General features: G+C 32.6%; 2 protein-coding genes across 2 annotated transcripts; both read left to right on the top strand.

Annotated features, from left to right (window-relative positions):
• Positions 1 to 6,832: 6,832 nt before the first annotated feature.
• Positions 6,833 to 14,182, top strand: LOC128189513 (uncharacterized). The gene is made up of 2 exons (XM_052861149.1): positions 6,833 to 7,058; positions 13,694 to 14,182. The coding sequence occupies exons 1-2, from the start codon at positions 6,945 to 6,947 to the stop codon at positions 13,901 to 13,903; spliced, it is 324 nt and encodes a 107-aa protein (XP_052717109.1). The 5' UTR covers positions 6,833 to 6,944; the 3' UTR covers positions 13,904 to 14,182.
• A 4,097-nt stretch (positions 14,183 to 18,279) lies between these two features.
• On the top strand, positions 18,280 to 19,329 carry LOC128190809 (uncharacterized). Its single transcript, XM_052863010.1, has 4 exons — positions 18,280 to 18,433; positions 18,569 to 18,679; positions 18,917 to 18,941; positions 19,071 to 19,329. Exons 1-4 carry the CDS (start codon positions 18,280 to 18,282, stop codon positions 19,327 to 19,329), a joined length of 549 nt encoding a protein of 182 aa, XP_052718970.1.
• The last annotated feature ends 1,069 nt before the right edge of the window (positions 19,330 to 20,398 follow it).

Below are 20,398 nucleotides of genomic sequence, written 5' to 3'. Positions count from 1 at the left end.
AATGGCTCTTCCGTTAATTTCGCATTACTCGTTGAATAAGTCAGAGCTTTTAAAAAACAAATCATATTTGCGGGAAGGAAATAAATGTTTAAAAACGTAAATATAAGCATTGAATCATTATTTTTTGAAAGATGTGGTCTCATAACTGCAACGGTGTGTGCAAACAAATTATCATAACGCGCTAGAGCGCGTTATTCAATTTGTATGCACACACCGTTGCATGCAGTTATGAGACCACATCTTTCAAAAAATAATGATTCAATGCTTAAATGTTAAATACTGAAATCTTATTGGTTTAGACGCAGTTGATAATCCGTTCTATTACCCTCCGCTTAGAAATACACTTTGCAACGGGTAACACAACGAATTGTTACATGCGCGTAAACTATGCGGGTACGGTTCGCCAAAGAATTCACGTCACTCATATAAAAAAGTAGTAAAGATTTCTTCAAAATTAAGACATTCAGTATAATAAAATAAATAGTGCCCGTTTAGGAGGGTAAGAGTTGAAATTGACACCCCGAGAAAACTATTGTCAACCGACGCGAAGCGGAGCAATGGTTTCGAGGGGTGTCAATATCAACAGTTACCCTCCTAGACGGGCACTATTTATATAATGTGATGTGGTTCTAAAGACCCTTTTTTGCGGAAGAAGAGAGAAAATATATATTTGAAATATAATTTTTCTTATTTCATATAATTTCATATAAAGTGTTTGGTCATTCATGTATATGTATACTTTTAATTGCGCCACTAATACGTAATAAGAATGCTTGGTTTACATGGGAGTACAAAATGAATGCGATAATTACTGAAATGATATCGTTATTGAATGTAAAATCAATAAAGATATTATCTTGTAAAATATGTGATACAATTGACCTTATGCCCCTCTCTCATTTGATACTATTTCTATACATAGTACAACCATTTCCTGTAGCTATCTAAGTTCATAGCATTACAAGGTAAGCCCCCGTATTGACGTCCGTGCACTGAATGGTGGAGATCACAGGTGATCACAGGTACGTCTTGTCGACATCAGAGGAGGTATCGCATGTACAGCTTGTACCACTAAACCGTGAAAGGTAGACGGAGTACACTTTCAACATCACCAAAACAATATATTACCCCGTTCTGCCATTCTGTCATAATCCCTATTACACAACTAGTATATAACAAGAAGCCAAGAGAAATAGTGGAATAAGATTGGTAAGTTTTGAAACAGCCCTTTTTCTAATGGACCAAAGAAATATGATTATTCGAAGATGTGTAAAACAACTTGATATTTTATTTATTCATTGGCATGGATCAGTGAACACAAGAAAACGCTAAATTGATTATTCATATTAGAATGCCTTAAATGTTAATTTGGTAATTCAAGGGACAATTGGGGATTTGATTAAAGGTGCACCCATTCTAAGAATATCTCCTGCATTATCCTCTTTTTCGTTTTCGTTATTATTATCATCTTGAAAAACACAGGGATCAGATCCTATAAGGTCACTCCAACACTGTAAGGAGTCATTTCTAAGACAGTATATACTTATGGCACTACACTGTATATGTCGAGCCATGAAGTTCAAAGCCGGACATTTTGAGATATTTATACTATATAAAAAAGTGAATCTCTGTTCTGAGTTTTGTTATTGAAAATTTTATTTGGTAATAAGATGCAAGTAACTTTGAAAGAAAAAACAATTTTAAAAAGGAAAAAAAAGGAAAACGTGACCAAAATCCATTATCCGGTTTCACAATTTGACGAGTGTCTGACGAAATTAAATAATTCGATATTATAAGAAAGATAAAAAGAAGGCATATATTTCTTATTTGATAAGTATTTGACAAAGAAAGAAATTCTTTGCTCAAAATAAGACTATTGACCAGACAAATCAATATAAGTGTCATGCTGCTGTAGTCGTAAATAAATTTCTGGGGATATATACTTGCATAAAGCGATCTTTATTCTTCAGAATTCCATGCTTGTTTGATGTAGTGTTTGTAGAATTTTAAAATTCTGCGTATTCGGTACAAAGTTCATTTTGATAATTACGACTTTTGAGAATTACTCATTTTATTTCTTCAATTTATTTTCGTTTGGTAAAACAAATAGAATCTACATAAATCATTCAAGACGTGAGATTTTGTTTTTAAATAAAAGATCAAGCTTCACCGAAATAAGTTGGGTTTTTTTTAAATTATGAAATACGTGTTCGTTAAACTATTATCAATCTATTGGTCTATTGCCAAACGGTGTACATATGTAGGCATGCAGCTATTTAGGTTTACTGTCAATTTCCAGATCTGGAAAGTAAGACGACAAAATGATATCAAAAGTTGAAGATGTTAAATTTAATTATCTCTCTATAACCTCCACAATGACTGTCAAGGGCTTTGTTTTGAGGATCGCATTTTTTCGTTGACGATCTCGAAACAAGTTATTAATTACTTTGGCATAAAAAATAGATAGAAAAAAGTGTTCTCTCTCCGTCAGGGGGAAGAAAATCGGAATATGCCTATCCCCAGGAGTACTCAATCCTTGAAGATGCTTGGGGTTGCTCTATAACAGGAAACATTAATAGTATCACATACGCATGCATTTTATTTTCCAATTGACGATATTTTTTCTCGTTGGTTGAATTCATTTTGATTTTTAATCACTAAGGGATTGGTTATATGAAGTTATAAAAGTGATTTTTTTTAATTTTTTTTTTTAATAAACTTTATTCAATTGACAATTCTGTTTCTTATGGTCACATTTATTATAATTTTTACCACTATTAAAAGTTTATTTTCTCAATGACTTCCTCTTTCACCCCCCCCCCCCCCCCCCAAAAAAAAAAACCCCAAAAGAAACAAAAAACCAAGATCCTATGAAGGATTGATGCATTTTCTCTTTTTATTGTTATCTCTCGTTATCGTTCACTGCTGATTGAAAATTAGACGTCACGGTGAAAAAACGAAGAACTAGATGAATGGGATACTGTATTCAGTGACTGTTGATTTGAAAAAAAGGTGGTTATATTAATCTAAATATAAAAGTTGGTTATAATCTCAATAAGTTAACTTAACGGAACGTAGTGACTGAGCAACAATAAAGTTCATTTTATATTGGTAATGCATGGAAATGAAGTTGGATACGTACATTAATTTTACATGTATAGGACCTACCCCAGTTTGGGTTTCATTGACCTTGGGTCTTACGTAAATACCCTGCGATTGATAATTACCATTTCCGATTTGATATTGAAATGCACGTTGATAAGTGCACAGGCACTCAGCTGATGGCAATCGAGCCTCGGGACGAAATTCAAAATCTGCATGAATTTTAGTTGATAGCATTATCAATGCGTTGGATTTAAACTTTAGGACGAAATGTATAGTGAGAAATATCACATTTGAACTCAATGTTACACGCAAACCGGTAGGCATATCTGATTTATGTGGCAAATTGAAGCCTGAATCGATGAGGGGGTCAAAATGGCGTTGCACACCTTGTGTATTTATATATAGTAGGTGTAGAATTTTTCGATATATGACTTATTAAGCGACTGATTGATAAAAATGCAGGTGCCTGTGATAAGTGTCATACCTGTACATGCAATCAGGATATTTTCCTCGCCACCACCACGAAAAATAATGGCGTCCTAAGGTTTTAGCTCCTTGTTTCCCCGATTGCATACTGAAACTCGTATAAGTGACATTCTTCGAATACATTCATATTTAGATAATCAGAGAGCTCTGTGCCATTTTTCACGAGTGGATATTGGCTATGAGGTAAGAGGTAAGAACTGTAGTGCTTTTATCATATAATATTTACATTTAGTGTATATTTCCTCATATGTTTGCATCCGATATCTGTCACGTTCAATTTCTGCCAACCCGTGCGTCATGAGCACAAATATAAGCGTCATCACATGTTTTGAGTATATTCATTTATATTGTAGGATTAAATGAAACATTCAAACCTACATAACCAACTTAATATGTACTAATGGAAATAATCGTTAAATCAAATCTATTCATCCATAAAGAGGTTTTTTTCAGCAAAGTTTCTGGCACTATATATTTGGTCGCGGAAGCGAACTAAACAAGCATTCTGAGAGTATTGCATAAGCAATACACGTCCCCTACCGGTTTGTAGAAATTTGTGAAAAAAAATACACGTATGCAAAATATCATATCTTACCCACAGGGGCTTGGTTGTTGGATAGTGAATTTCCTAATTATTTGTATAAATATATAACTATAAATCCAAGATGGCGAGTATCGTCCCTTTACTTTTTTTAATGTACATTTAATACACTTTTTTAACATGACTGAAACGGGGGGTTTTCGGTGTATTTATTTAATGTAATACACAGAAATCCATCTAAGATTACCAATCTCAATCAATTTTTTCTTCGGGAACAAATAATTAAGAACTTCATTATCCAACAACCAAGCCCCTGTGATCTTACCGTCTCAACAGACCAACCCGATAACGAACCCGATTGTAATAATACAAAAAACTTTGTCGAATAAATCTACAACACAATGCTTGACACTATTTTACAGAATTTATTTGTTTGTTAGAAACAATGAAAGGAATGGTCCAAGTTATGCACGATAGTATTACTGACAACATACTTTCCTCGTTTGTTTGAGCCCGATAACGAACCCGAACATTAAACAATTGGAATAGAAAAAAATAATTTTCTCGAAAATATGTCAACCAGACGCTACAAAAGTGTAAACTTGATCTGTAGTTTGACATTTTGAAGCTGTTAAGCAAATTTCATATTATTCCTCAAACGCATAAAGAAAAAAAATGTGGAAAACTGAAGTGGAACAGACAGGGGGGGACAGACGGACTGACGGACGCAGAGGAAAGCTATAGTCCCCTCCGGTGAAAACCGGTAGGGGACTAATAACATTAATATGGCTGTTCCGTGTATGTTTCATATCCCTGAATAAGAGCATACATTTATTTATTTAGATTGTAGAAAAATTTATATTATCAAGTGCTCAGAGGTCCTTAAATACATATACCTCATGATGACACTCTGTCATTCAGTCAACAGAGTATGACTGCATGATTATTGATGTGTGACTGAATGACTGAGTTTCATCACGTGATGTTTCACGTTCTTCTGATTGATAGAGGTCTGTGAAATGTTTACTCTACGCGTTAGTATTCCAGTTTTTAAATAACTTAAGTCCTATGTCAGGTTCAGCTATCAACAGCAGCTGAACATTGCATGACTATAGATGTAGTGCACAAATTTGGTCACCTTATCAGACCTTTCAGTTAACATTCAGTTGAGAGCTTCACCCCATGGACTTAATGCACTTCATCTATAGTCCAAACCAAGATTGTATCAGGTTTCCATTGAGGGGACGCTTCAGAGTCTCGACAAGAATAAAACTTTTAAAATATAAATAACAAGATCGTTTGCTTAAATGGACAACTCATGATCCTTAGGTTGCAAGCATTTAAACAATTACTGAATATGTAGATAGATACGGTAAACATATATTTCTTTCCATGGGCGGCAAGCATGTATGCATGCGGACAAAAAACAACTTGTAGGAAAACTTGTAGGAATAGGTAAAATATGTCGGACTAGTCATGAAACTATTGTCGCGATGACACTTGTTAACACTATCTATTGTCACACTCTATATGTTGTTTTATTACGAGTGAATTTCAAATTAAAGATAAGATACAATTGTTATGCCATATACACTTTTTGCAAGTAATAAAATGACTTTAGCATGTAAATCATAACATTTTTTGGTGGCATTTGATACGTCTAAATAAAACCTATCCTATTTTGTAAAGTCCGTGATTACCTTCTTTTGTGTGCTCGGGAGAATCGCAATCAAGATGCATGTACTATGTATGAGAAATCTACTAACGAAGAGATCAGATCATTTCAGATCAGATCAGATCATTTCAATCTTATGTCATTACAACAAATGCAGGTACTCTTTCATAAGGTTCTTTTCTTTGCCTGCATTCATTTTGCTGCCAATTTTATACAGAAATACTAAACAACAAAATTCTTTTTTAAAATTATATTTTGGGGGACTTTCCATTGTCATCAAATGCACGATTTGAATCTTATTACAACTTATCAAAAAAAATACTAAATACTTACAAATTAAGAGGTCTGGATGGTCGTGACGTTTCTTGGCTATATTAACCTCCTTAAAAAGAAGAGCTCTATATAGCAGACTATTAAAATTTTTAACATGCAATATGTAGATTTTCTCTTTATTAAATGATAGTTTATAGCTTAACAAATCATATCTAAAATTATCTGCTGGTTACTGTGTTAGCCACATAGTACATAGTCTCCTTAAACATGTGGAATACAATATATATTTACAGATATATTATTAAAAAAACACAGCAGGGAGATTCATCAAGGTGTATGAACCATTTGCGAAACGTACTCTTGAACTAGTCATAGCCATTTTGTAAATAAGTAGATTGTAGGAATCAATTGATTTGAAAAGAAAAATTAATCGAAATAAATAAAAATAAATAAAGTAATTCTTTTGATAAAGTTGGTTTAACTGGTAAAGCTTTGATCTGAAATTAAAAAAAACGATAAAGATTTTTTTTTTCAATACCAATGTTTTAAAAGTGAATGTTGTAATTTGTTGAAAAATACAATTGAAAACATCAACCTTTCGAGTTTCAAAAATGTTTAATTAAACCTGTATTTCCTTTTATTAATACACCTGTTGAGAATGTTAACAGATATTCCTTTCCCAGGATCCAACCATGTCATCGATGGCGTCACTAGGAGGCGGTGAGCAGTGGGCGCGTCATTATAAATGTTCATTACAGATCTGGGTTTTAAGACACACGCTCTGAACTCGCAACTTAATCAAGGACTACTCAGAGCAACCAGAACTTCATCGACTAAGGACTCTGCTTTCTTGATACTCTCAGTATGGAACTCACTCAATCTGTCTTTGTGCTAAAGTTATATGCAGCCGTGGTCGCCGTTTTGTTAGTAGCCGAAGTTCACGCACAGCCTCAGAAGTTTAGTACAGAAATTCAACAGGTACGTGAGATTAAAATTTTTATTTTCGATTTTGATGTTTTAATAAAAAAAAATTAAACATCTCTCTCTCTCTCTCTCTCTCTCTCTCTCTCTCTCTCTCTCTCTCATAACATCATTGGATCTAGTAATAGAGATTTAGAACATTGGTGTAATTAGTCACCTCCTTCAGCCGACTCGTGCCAAAATCCGGATTGAGATTCATGATTTTGGATTTTTTAATTAATTGTAGAACTCCAATTTCGATTTATACGCTTCATGAATGAAATACAATGATAGTGAATTCCTCTGAGAAGTGCCGGGTTTTTATTATCAATAACAACTGAAAAAGAGTATCTCAATGATGTTATCTCACGCAAAGTTTCCTCCCAGTAACACAAGCAGGAGAGCGACATTCCAGCTATGTCAAAATTCATTAATATCATCATTGGAAATGTCGGAAAGGCCACACTACGGTGAGCCTTTTTTCATCAGATGCTCTTTATCATTCTGATGAAAAGTATGTAAGAAAGAACCCTTTAAAGTAATTGAAGATACCGCCTCTATCAGAGAATGAATTAAGAAGTTAAAAAAAAAACTCGGAACTATATTATGATTTTAAACTAGCAGAATTGCTTAAATTTCTCTTAACTGAAAATAAAATATAACGACAAAACAACGAAGAATTTCAATCTCTTGATTTTGTAAAAGAGGGGATAAAGAGAGTTATTTTATTGTATCAATATTACACAATTTCTATCCAAAATATCTCCTTATCTAATTAAGGAAAAATTCAAACTTGTTTCAAACTTGTTCACTCGATGCGACAGTTATCAGTTTTACACAAAAATGTTGTTTAAAAGGATGAAGTTTTTTTTTTTAAAGGCACAACATGAATGTACAGTCATCCAAAATTTAAAATTAATAATGTTTCAGTAAACTAGTTCGAACGGGTTACGAGTTCTTCTCTTTAACAACAACAGAATGGGATGCATTGGAAAAAAAATGTAAAATCGCCAACACCTGATAAAATGATTGCTTTTGCTAGATATTCTCTATTTAATTTACGAGGGGAATACTTTAAACCAACTTTTATTCGCGGCAACTTTATTTAGCGATTTAATAGATTGAAATAAAATGGTTTGCGATGAAAATTTTCGCCGATAAGCGTTATCTAGACCCTTGTTGTTACTACAACCGCAAGGAATGGTTCGCGGCGAGAAATATTCTTGTGAACCTCGCAAAAATGTCGTGCACTTGGTTTACAGTACTCAGGACCAATCAATGGCCAAAATATCGTGCCTTTACAGAACAGCACATGCGCGGTAATACATTTGTCTAACCCTTTGTAAAACTGTTTAGCCAATTAATTCTTGTTTGTCTTCGCTTTACACAAAGTATTCCCCCTAGAATAAAGTGAAGGCTTAGTCTCTACGGACACGAAAAACGGGTGTTTGTTGTCTCTTGTTATAAGAAATCTTAAAGTCATACTTCACTAAATAGAACTAATCCCAAAGGATTTTTTCCGAAGAAATCGTCTCTTTCTTTGGAGTTACGATTTTCTTACCGATATTAAGAAAAGATTGATGTCAAAAGGTTTATACCTCACTTGTCAGGTGTGACACACTGAAAGCAAATAAAAGTGGTTATACATGTATAATACACTTGTACATGTATGTAGGCGATGGTCTGTCACGTGGTGTATATTTTCAAGAAACAGAACCTTACACGGGTAAAAACATGCAACATTGGCATTGGTATTAATACTTATCCGGAACAGTGTTCAATTCATATGGCTTTCTATTACACTCAATGCTAGCTATCTTATGATCAATCTTAAGAACAACTTTCATCGTCTTCACTTTAACGATCTGTTAAGACATTACATTGATATCGTGTCCGGTCCCTGGGAGCCATTCTACACCTTCCCTGTTGAGTCGTGCTTGTGCCATTGTTTATTTTGCTGTTACATCAATACCATTTTTATGTGCAATATATTATATTTTCTACAAGCAAAAGTCATATACTGTTTTATCTACATTGTACGTGAATCATCAAAAGGATTAGTTAATCGATTCATGAAATTAAAAAAAAATAAATATGAAACATTGTTTCAGAAGTTATACGCTTCTGCTGTCGGTCATTCAAACAAAACAGAAACTTTTACTACTGCAAATCTGCTGAAATCGGAAATATCACAAGTGTTTGATGTCTGTCTTATCTCAGTGTAATAACAACTTAAAAGACAGGAATTCAAAAAATATATATTCAGTTATCAATATGATGCATACATAAAATTTCGTATTTCAAAGAGATTCTGATTGTATCCGATTGGAATGATTTTCAACAAACGCTTGTTCAGTCAAGGAAACTAGTCTGTTTCACTTTGAATTCCAATAATTTGTAAATAAACTTAATCAAAGAGGATTAGGCTTTTCAAGGATTATATATATATTCTACTTGTACAATAGCTCTCATTCAAATTACCATTGTCGCTCTTTTTCATACTTGCAAACTAGCAGCTAAGTTTTAATACATGTATATATGTTTTTCATTTCCACACACCAGATGCGTTCTAAATTTAAAGAAAGGTCTTTTATTATGATTAATAGTATCAAGATTTATTACATCTCTATCTTACTTTTGTGTATTTATTTATAAAGAATAATTACTACATTAATCTGCTATCGTATGGTTGCCAAGAAACCACCACAAGTTCAAAGATATCGGGTATATTAGATTAACGTGGTCTGTTAATAATACAAAGAAATAATTCTGCAGCTTGAATGATTCTCATGTAGGGATTTCTTTCACTAAATATGCATCAGAAAAAAGCCGCTGAACAAAATCAGCATGACAAAGTACAATATCCAATATTTGCTCTTTAGATTCACGCCTGGAATTTCAAGTAACCAACTATGTTGCTATAGAGCTGTTCAACGGCGTGACCAAAATACAATCTCAATAAAACACAACGTAAGGCCCTATAACTACGTGGAACAGTTGTTGGAGGAGTTGGAAAAGCAATTGTTGAAATTACATACTATGTAAATCAGGCGTGGGATCATATCTATTTGATTTTTACTAAATCTTAATTCATGGCATTCCAAGGAGACTTTGAAAGAATACTAGATTGGTTGAAAAAAAAACCCAGATATTGGTTGTTACAAATATATTTGAAAAATATATTGAATTTTTAATTGCGACAAAAATTCCATTACCATTTTCCAAACGAATTTAAATTGCAAATATGATAATGGCGTAACCCGAGTAAAACACCATGAGTATGATAACTATAAAATTACTGTCTTGAAGCTACAGTACGTTTCTTTTTTTCGAAGTGAGTGTTTTAGCCGTTTGCTTATTTTCAAAGTAGCAGCGCGGAGTGTATATCAGCTTTCTATAAGAAATTGCATCACTCCACGCCTCCGGGGGTTATGTAACAAAACTGGGACGAGAGGCAGCATCCTTGTATCGTCGATGGTTCTTATATTAGAAAATAATCCGAACATGACCTTTCCTTTGTCATACAATTTAATATTTATCTTCCTTAGTCATACATGTTCTGGAATATAAAAAAAGAACCAGATATTCCGTTCCCACTATTGTTAGCACTGATAATGAAAGTTTGGGCAAAGCTTCCTGAAATTAATCCGCCATTGCTCGACTCTGAAGTGAAGCCTCTCATAGACGTTATACTATATTATTTTACCGTAACCAAATCCCTCTTGTCAACACTTACAAGCCTGAGAGGACCCTCTTAAATCAATATCCAATACGTGGGATAGCGGGCGCTCATATTATCTTTAATGAATAAGCATGTGGCGAATCTCGTCAGAGAGGACACAGTGATATCAACGAGCGATTAACTGATTTGTTTGATATCAGAGACTGATCTTTAAAAATCCACCGGGCTAATACCGAGGCAAGGCACGTGAACTGATTTTACATAATAAGCTTGTACCGAAGACCTACTCAAGTTACCCTTTCTACATATTAGTCCCTACTTGACGTCTAGTTTCATTCATTGTGTCGTGCTTTACCGTAATATATTTGATTAATTTGGTTTTAAATAAGAAATTGTACTCCGTCTTCAGCAGTATTTTCCTGTGGAGTTTTGTTTGACTTCCCTTTACGAGCTTTCACTCCTCCAACAAGTCAATAATGATGTACAGTAGATATATCATATGTCCCCGATTATCATCGCCTTATGTAATTTACAACGAGTCATGTAAAGCGAGTCTTATGAACGGAATTCAGATACAATACATGGAAACAAAATCATTGAATAAATGATTTAGTCGAATAAATATCTTCGTCATCTAACCTATCAATACATATAATCAATATGTAAATGCGTATCATGTTTTTCCATCAATTGATTGAAAATGTCAATATGCAAACCATTATTTTACATCTTGCATACAATTTGAATGTGAAATATATATTTCATTCAATGAAAGGCAGTGTCTCCGTAAAACCCAGATATTATAATGTTTGATTTAATCACCATCCTCCATCCCTAGTGGTGTAAATTATCACTTTATTTAAGGTGTACGTATGTAGTAATGTACCAAGCTTCCATTTCCGACTTTTTTAAACCCTGCAAAGTTTCTGATAGACAACCAAAAACACAGTTTCAAACAAAACACAATTTGATGCAAGTGAGAGAAGTGATATTTTTTGTAGTTATGACTAAAAAAGAATAACATTTTACTATATTTTTCATATCGAGTGAGTTAAAGGACTCTTACTCTTATACTTGTTGTTTAGTATACATACAAGGAACAGTCGGTTCTTCTATGTAATTATTTAGAAGTCTGACGTCAGTCCGTGCATTCTGCGTTCCGTGTAGATTAAGTTTCAATGGTCACGAATTATAGGTCAACTTGTAGTGAATATTAAAAGTGTAAAAATAGGACATAGTTTAACAACAAAAATATTGTTCAACACAGTAATTTTAAAACATTTTAACTATATGCGCTGAACACTGCTTGTTAATGCTTTAGTGCGTGGTTTTAAAAGCTCAAAGAATGCGTATATACATGCATTGGCAAAGTAAGCAAAATTAGTTAGAGCATGGTTCGGTTTTGCTAGAAGTTGTGTAATCACAATTGAATTTCTGAAGGTGATAATTAAGTCTCAGAGGATGGAAATATTCAGATATTAACATTTCATTTCGTATTTAGATTTTGCTGTAATAAAAATTCTCGTTTTTGTTGCCAGTGTTTCAGAACACAGAAGGATACGTTGATCTGCTCTATTGGTCTCCTGGGTTTAAAAGCTTTGAATGATTTAGTACTTTCATTGAACTTAATAGGATATAATAGTGTAGTTACCCCATTTTTCATCACACTGTAATTTTCATTGCAAAGCTTTTTTTTGTTATTAGTAAAATGCATTATATACTGTGATTTATAAGCAAGGGATTTGTGACAACTTGCTTCTTGCGTTCTTCTAAAAGAACAAATGATCTTTGGTTTCTTAAGTAAAGAGACTCGATGGTCAACAAAGATAACATCTGATCCACCTCATATTTTAATAAATGATTTGTTTAGCTATAAACGTTTTTTTCCGTAAAGAAAAATTCCATTTCGTTTTACATAAAAATTAAGATCTTTTCCTTTATTTTAATATAGATATCTCCGTTTTTAGGAGGTTTATATAGTACTAGTATATAAACATGGCTACGACCAGTCAGCCCTCCTAATAAAGACGGTACGTGCGAGAGCACATGCAATTATAAATTTCTAGTACTGATATTTTTGAATATACGTGTATATAACATAGGTTTACAGTAATGTTATCAAACACCGCTATCTACTTGTTGCCTTGAATTCACTCAGAGTCTTATACACCTCTTCCATCGGGACATGGTTGTCAAGAAGTTTTTCGATATCTCCCAGCAGGCCACAAGTATTCCGGTGAGAGTCGGCGTGGCACATTATACACCATGGGCACATTTACACCCTGGTCAGGACCAGAAGGACTGCTGCATTAATGTGCACTAGGCCTCGTTCTTCAATTCATTGACGCAGATTTCATAGAAACGTTCTAATTAGTTTTGTTCGGAGAGAGTGACTTCCTAGAACTACAACATTTGTTAAAAGATTGTTTCGACACTGCTGCACATTTTACAATGCGAAACCCGTAAATCAATAGAGCAAAGGAATAATGTTTTGTTTAAGTGATAGATTGTTCTTACATGAAGAGTTACAGAAAATTTGCAGACACTTTTTTTCTTAGATTCTCTCTTGACACTTTGATAATTCCAAACTGGCGTTATTAAGTGAACGAACGCTTTCCCCACCAGTATAAGCCATATGAATTCAATAATTCTGTAGTTAAATCACCCTTGTAATAGCTGGTTCTAATGACGCCTTTGCTTCACCCCCTCCTTCCTACGAATTCCTTTTATTTATGGAATTTTTAATACATGTACATTGCATCATGGATTTTTTCTGATATTAAACAATATTAACTTTCTCAATAAACTGGTTTTTTTATATAACTGAACTGTTTGTTACAAATTCAATGTAAAATACTTTGTAGCAAAAGGACAAATATTTTGCCCATGCACCAAAAAACAATTGTTTCCAGATATTTGTTAAACATTCACAATAATTCATATGATATTATTAGTTTCTCTAAACTTTCAGACAGGTGACGAAAGCTCCACGGATTTAAACCTGTTCAAGATGGCCTTACGTGAGGCCTACAACCGTGAACTGGAGTTCTACGAACAGCAGGAAGCACAGATCGTCAAACAGTTAGCTGCCCTTGAGAACGACCGGAACCAAATTAGGGAACGGAAGAGGAGTCACATCCGGTGCCTTGTCAACGTCATAGCGTGCTATCGCAAGAAGTGAAACTAGTCCTTAACGTGGAGACTGTGATCGTGGTGTTCTTATTGATATAAAATAAATAGTTTTGGGGTCGAATTTCAAATTCTGAATCGATTCTATGTACGCTTACAACATTGTTTAAACCAACTGCAAACTTTAACGTTGGCAGTGCCCTGGTAAAAAGAAAATTTATCACTTTAAAACCTCTCCATTCTTATTTTACAAAAACATACGATATTTTTTTTTTCGATTTCGGCATTAACAAGTTGTCGGATTTTTTAAAATAAAGTTGTACACAAAATGTGTTGATTGTTATTTCTATTCAATCGGGAAAATGTAGACATTCATTGTTTTCATTTCAAAAAGGAGAAAAGGGAACAAATATATATAACAGAAAACTTCATGTATGCATGTTTACATATGTTCGTTTATTATCTTGTGAATATTTGAAGAGCTACGAACATGGTTATGTTGGTTTTGGATTTTTTCTTTCGAAGAAGAATCAGATATCGTATCCAAGTTAATGATGTTGACAGGCAAACACACAATACAAAATAAACGTGTTTGAGATGACCGCATACCGAGTTTTGACAAGTCAAACCTTCAAGGAACGTCTTAAATACACAATACATTTTTAAAAGAATCTAAGATTTCAGTTAGTCTTCATATTGTCTTCTTCTTTATTTTTAAAAGCATCGTAAATAATTACATCTGCTCTTTTGAAGAGGGCTAGTTGGTAGTGGCCATTTTAGGCTATATTTACCGCCTTTAGTTGAAGAGCTCTCTAAAAAAGAAGAAAATGTTCAAATAAAAGCTAAAATATTGGATTTTTTCTTTACAAAATTAATTTTAGGACCAAGAATACCATGTTTAAAAGTTTAATGCATATCTGATAGTTAATTGTTTAAACCGTTTTGTTATCTAATTGATACAGTCGTTTTACCGGTAATGGATATTTGCCAGTATCGAATAATTTTTAGAAATATTATTGGTGAAAAACGAAGTTTAGGTTTTTAAAATCTCAGCTAAGTAATTATGCTACAGAAATAGAAATTCTATCAATGTGTGGCGTTGTTTGACATTTGCATGATTATTTACCGTATTGTTTACAAATTAAAAGGGTGACCCAGATATGAGTTGCCGGAAGTGCTAGGCAGAAAAAACGAAAGTGTGAAAACAACTAAACCTAACTATGAAATTAAGTTTGTTATTGACCCCATTTTAGTAATTAATGAACAATCATAATCTATTTAATAAGATTATGCATCATATCAAATAATAATGGAGATTTAAATGAAATTACGACTTCAAATACAACCACTAGTTTCGGGTCATTGCAATAGAAATATTATTTGGCTGGATATATTGATAGATAAACGGGCAAAACAAATGCAAATAGCAATTACTTATCATCAATCACAATTTTAAAGTGTTTTCATGAAAGTTCAATTTCTTAAAGTAAGTAAACGCAAAATGAAAACTGTTCAAGTCCAGTTTCAATTTGACGAAAAAACGGTACGATAAAATAACGATCATATTATTTGTTTAAATAACATATTTCCACAATTATTTTTGCTTCATCATTTATAAGTCTATTGACATGTACCTGTAGTGTATTTTTGAAACCAATCCGCCCCAAAAATTCGGTCAGAAGTGATAGAGGGCGCTTGATTCGATACTGGAAAACGTTTTCGAAACTAGGAAAATGGAGGGTGCATTGAAATTACTATCTCCGTAATTCATCCTTTACATTTTCTGAAGTTTGATACTTATTTTAGAAGGACAAAGAAACGTGATTTAAACAAAAAATAAAAACATTTGGAATTCAGATAATAATAGTGGCATGCACGACGAGACCGCATACTGATTCATTACCGGTAAAACGACTATACAACATAATGATAACTAGCAATGATCAAATTTCAATATTACCTGTTACTTCAAGTGACATTTATAATGAACAATTCTGGAATCAAAAAGATATTCCCGCCCCCCCCCCCCCCCCCCAAAAAAAAAAAGAAAAAAAGAAATTTTGCATTATTAGTATAACGTAATAAATCTGCTACGTGCATCAAAACAATATTCTAACAGAGATTATTACTGCAGCATAGTAAATGATAGGCTCGTTTTATTGCGTGGGTGGGATTTTTTTTACAAGGAACTAGCAAATTTAGAGTGATTTGAGAACATCTCATATTTTCTTAACATTTGATACAAAATTTGTTAATAAATTAAATAACAATAATCAAGAACTGTTGAAGTTATCTCCCTTAATATTGTTAAACGTTCATCCACCGTCAATGTTTATGGCGTCTTTGTTTATTTAAGCCATCCTGTTGTTCCTTACTGACGGTGATTGTACCTAAAAGAGTCGGCGAAAGTAAATGAAATGTCATCTAAAAACTGTAATTTGCGAAAGAGAAGCTGTAATCAAAAAACTGTAATTTGCGAAAGAGAAGCTGTAATCATAACAAATATCATTACCACTATTGTTAATTACTGTCTTTCTTCTTGGAAGTGGCCAAAGGATAACAATATACGTATCGTCTCTCAGAGGAAAGATTTTAAGCGCAAAAAGATCACTGTATGTAAGAAATTTTTCAATCATTTGTGCTGAATGCAACTAAATTGAATTGTTCATTAATAAAACAAACCATACTGTTGAAGGAATCTTAAAAATAAAAGACATAATGATATATTTATTAATAAGTTAAGGAATTTAGCAAACGCTAAACATGGTGTAAAATGAATAGAAATTATTCCAAAACAGGACGTTGTCAAAATCAATTTGTATTTTGCATATAATATTTAAAAAATAAGATATTTTTTTTGGTAACTTATGCGGGATATGAAGGGGGCGACATTGCAGAAAAATACTGAACAAAACCGGCGTTAGCGGGTTATGTAATTTTTTCTACAAAGATCGCTTCCTCCATAACATGAATTATTAAAGTAAGTACTTTATTGATTATATTTACATCTTTTTTTGACAACATAATAATGAATGTAAAATGTGAGAAAAATTACCCCAATTATTTTTAATGTACATCAGTACGTTAGATTTATAAAAGAAACAGCCAAATCGTCTCTTATTGGAATTTGAGACTATCATCCTCATGGTCATTTCGTGCAGTCCGTGATTTTTCTGAGGTTGCTGATGGTTTCGACCAATCGATAAGCGGGACGTGTAGATTTTTGGTTCTGTCAGTTTCTACAGAGCTGTCATAATTACATTTAATATCCGTAAGAAATAGAGGGAATTATAATTGATGGATGTAAATATATTGAATATGATATATAATATCAACATCTCCCGAGTATGATTTCTTCTATTTCTTAAGAAAACTTTTGCTTATTCATAGCTCTATAGAAATTAACAGGACTGATATTGATACGCCCTTTTATCGATTTGTCGAAGCCTAGAGCAACCTAAAAAAACACAGAGCAACCTAAGAAAAATCACAGAGTGCACGAAATAATCATGATGATGTAAGACTCAAATTCCCATAGGAGACGATGTGGCTGTTTCTTTAATAAATCTAACGTACTTATGTACATAAATACAAATTTAGTGAATTTCACTTGTTTTTTTTACAATCAATTTATCAATTTGGTAAAATGAAGATGTAAATATAAACAATAAAATGATTTCTGTGGTGATTCATGCGGGCTATGAAGGTAGCGATCATTACAGAAAAAAAATACATAATCTGCAAACGCGGGTTATGTATTTTTTCTGCAAAGTTGCCACCTTCATACCCTTTTATTGTTTAAACATTATCTTAAATAAACAAAGCAAGTCATGAAAAGAAGGAAGTAAATTACAATGATTTGACGGGGTTTCACGTCCCTTACAAAGTAATCTATGTGAACCTTGATATCAGTTTACTGGAAAATATATCATGGTTTTTTATTTTAATCAAAGCAGTGTTTGTTAGTATTATACTGAATGGACAAATTCATCTGATAACAGTTATATATATTTTTGTTATAGAAGTTTTAAGTTTTAAACTCCGTTTGTTTTAAAGATTAAAGACAGGAAGCTTCGCTTAAAAGAAACTCGAAAAATAAACTTGAATACAAACTAAGCTGTTGATATCCTTAACGGTTAAATCACATTATGTAAAATGGTTTTCACATTTTGTAAAAACCAGATCAAAAAATAAGATACTAAATTTTGTGTACATATACTTATACCAGTTTTATCTTGTTAAAATATTATCTTTACTATTCATATATTACACAATGATAGTATTTCAACTAGCGGCTGGTAGTATTCACAATAATCTATTAAATTGCATTTTATCAGATACCAAGTATCAAATTCCGCAGGTGTACAAGGCAGTTTACAAGGCTCATACCCGATTACATTTCTTTGTTTCTTCTTAATATTTTGCACGATGGTCGCCATTGAACAATGTTCAAATACATCGGAAGAGAGGACATCGAGGTCTAATATCAATAAGTGCCCAACATTGGAAAACTATCACTGTTTGAAGACAGAAGATGGTCAGTTACGTGAACTCTGTACTAGCCCAATCTGGATTGAAGCAGGTAGGTTAAACAACCTATCCTTATATCCATCCTAAAAAGTAGCTTATATCAAAGATGATAAATATTACCTTTTAACAAAATTTTAGGCTTTATTGCAACATTAACCATGCTAACATACATTAGAATGCTTTTTAGGGAAATGTCCGATATTCAGTGCAACTGGTAAATTAGATGCCAGAATTTGCCAATCTATATCATCAGGAACATGTCCACCCAAAGTTTTCAAATCAAACCTCAACTTCAACTGTAAGTACTATATAGACAACAATGATCATTTTTCACATCTCCTTCGACTTCGAATATCGTGTAACAATCATGAATTTTTAACCTTCGTCATGTTTAAATGTATTACCGATCAGTGAGTGAACATTTGAAATTTAAAAAAAAATGAAATTTTACAACCATATTTATTTGTTGTTTCTATTGAGAAGTATAGTCAATTAAACTTAGTTCATTTTGTTAAAGTCATATTATTTGTTTTAGATCCAGGGTGTTTACCAAGTTATAGGTAAGTAGTTAAACTTCACTTTCTTCAGCTTCTGTACAATACATGTTTTAACATTAAGAAGGGGATATGGAACATATTTAAACATAGCACAAGCGCTTGGTATTGAGACCATTATATTTCACACCATAGAGCGGAATCTACCACAACAAACATTCATGGCAAATATCAGACGACACAGAACAGTAACTTTACGGTATCTGCCAGCGATGAGGGGGGCTCAAGTCTTGTGGTGGCCATTGTTGTGCCTCTGTTGGTTTTGGTGATCATCGTGACTATTGGAATCGCCTGGTGGATAAAAAAGAAAGAAATTCGAAAATGGATCAGAGATATTGGTGATGTTCATTTCATGATTTCCATGTATAATTTATTTGAGTTGACCATAACGTAATATAAATTTTTGTAAATTTTACAATGTTACATTCTAGTAAGAAATGACATAAAAAGGTGTTTTTACAATAAAAATAATAAAATCTCTTTGAATCAATGGAAACATTGTTTTATAAAGCAGTCTAATGAATTGTTAATGATTACTTGATCACGTTTTTACAGCACAAAACATACGCACCACTGAGCTTGATATTGAATCACCAGAAACACACAATTGTTTAGGTAAAGTATTCACGTTATTCAGTTATTCTCGCTTCTGATCTTGATAAAAATAATAATCAGTCAAAACATCAAAGTTTTGTTTATAAATCTACATAAAAAATAAATACGAATGATGTTTTTGTTTTATATTCTTCATTTAGTTATACATGTTTACAAAAATTCTTTGATTTTATAACCATTGTTGAAAGCATCACAAACAAATCCTATTTTACAAGCCAATAAAAACAATGCAGAGCGTGAAAAACTGGTGCATAAAATTGGTAAAAATAAATGCTTATATATGTTAAATTGTAGATAAAATTGTTGCTTGTTTCAGATTAATGATTTGATTGAAATGAGTATAAGATAGTTAAAGGTTTGGAGGCAATTATAATGTCATCTTATTGATAATGGTATAGCTCTCTGATAGCTCCCTGATACATTGTAGTATAACTGTATTTAGGTCAAGTTTGAAGTTTTGTCTAATGATATGTATTGCATAAAGTTTATGATATACCTTTGAATGAATTCAATGGAATCATACAAATGATTTGACCGCTTTTGGAATTATATTAGTCATGAAAATCGATTTTATTTTATTTATATGTGATCAAATTAGTTATTAAAAAAAAACAAGATTGAAAGAAAAGCCTATCAACACATTTTATTGTAGATTTTTCCACTTCATAGGTTCTTTATATATATTGTTTAGAAATTGTAATATAATGTAAAACAAACCAAAAACAAAGGGAGTTTAAGTGTTTTTTGTTCATTTCTTTAAACCATATACTCCTTTCGATATTTTAGTGATAAATTAAAAACATCCTTTCTAGTGTACACTGAAGTTAACAAAAGAAATCTTAAACCTG

This window comes from Crassostrea angulata, chromosome 6, assembly GCF_025612915.1.
Source record: "Crassostrea angulata isolate pt1a10 chromosome 6, ASM2561291v2, whole genome shotgun sequence".
Lineage (NCBI taxonomy): Eukaryota > Metazoa > Mollusca > Bivalvia > Ostreida > Ostreidae > Magallana > Magallana angulata.
This window is presented reverse-complemented; position numbering and strand designations above follow the sequence as displayed.

Coding starts and splice junctions, on each gene's coding strand:
- LOC128189513 (XM_052861149.1), top strand. CDS start 6,945: ATGGAACTCACTCAATCTGTCTTTGTGCTAAAGTTATATGCAGCCGTG. Junction 7,059..13,693: donor TTAGTACAGAAATTCAACAG/GTACGTGAGATT, acceptor CTAAACTTTCAG/ACAGGTGACGAAAGCTCCAC.
- LOC128190809 (XM_052863010.1), top strand. CDS start 18,280: ATGGTCGCCATTGAACAATGTTCAAATACATCGGAAGAGAGGACATCG. Junction 18,680..18,916: donor ATCAAACCTCAACTTCAACT/GTAAGTACTATA, acceptor TATTTGTTTTAG/ATCCAGGGTGTTTACCAAGT. Junction 18,942..19,070: donor GGGTGTTTACCAAGTTATAG/GTAAGTAGTTAA, acceptor TTCACACCATAG/AGCGGAATCTACCACAACAA.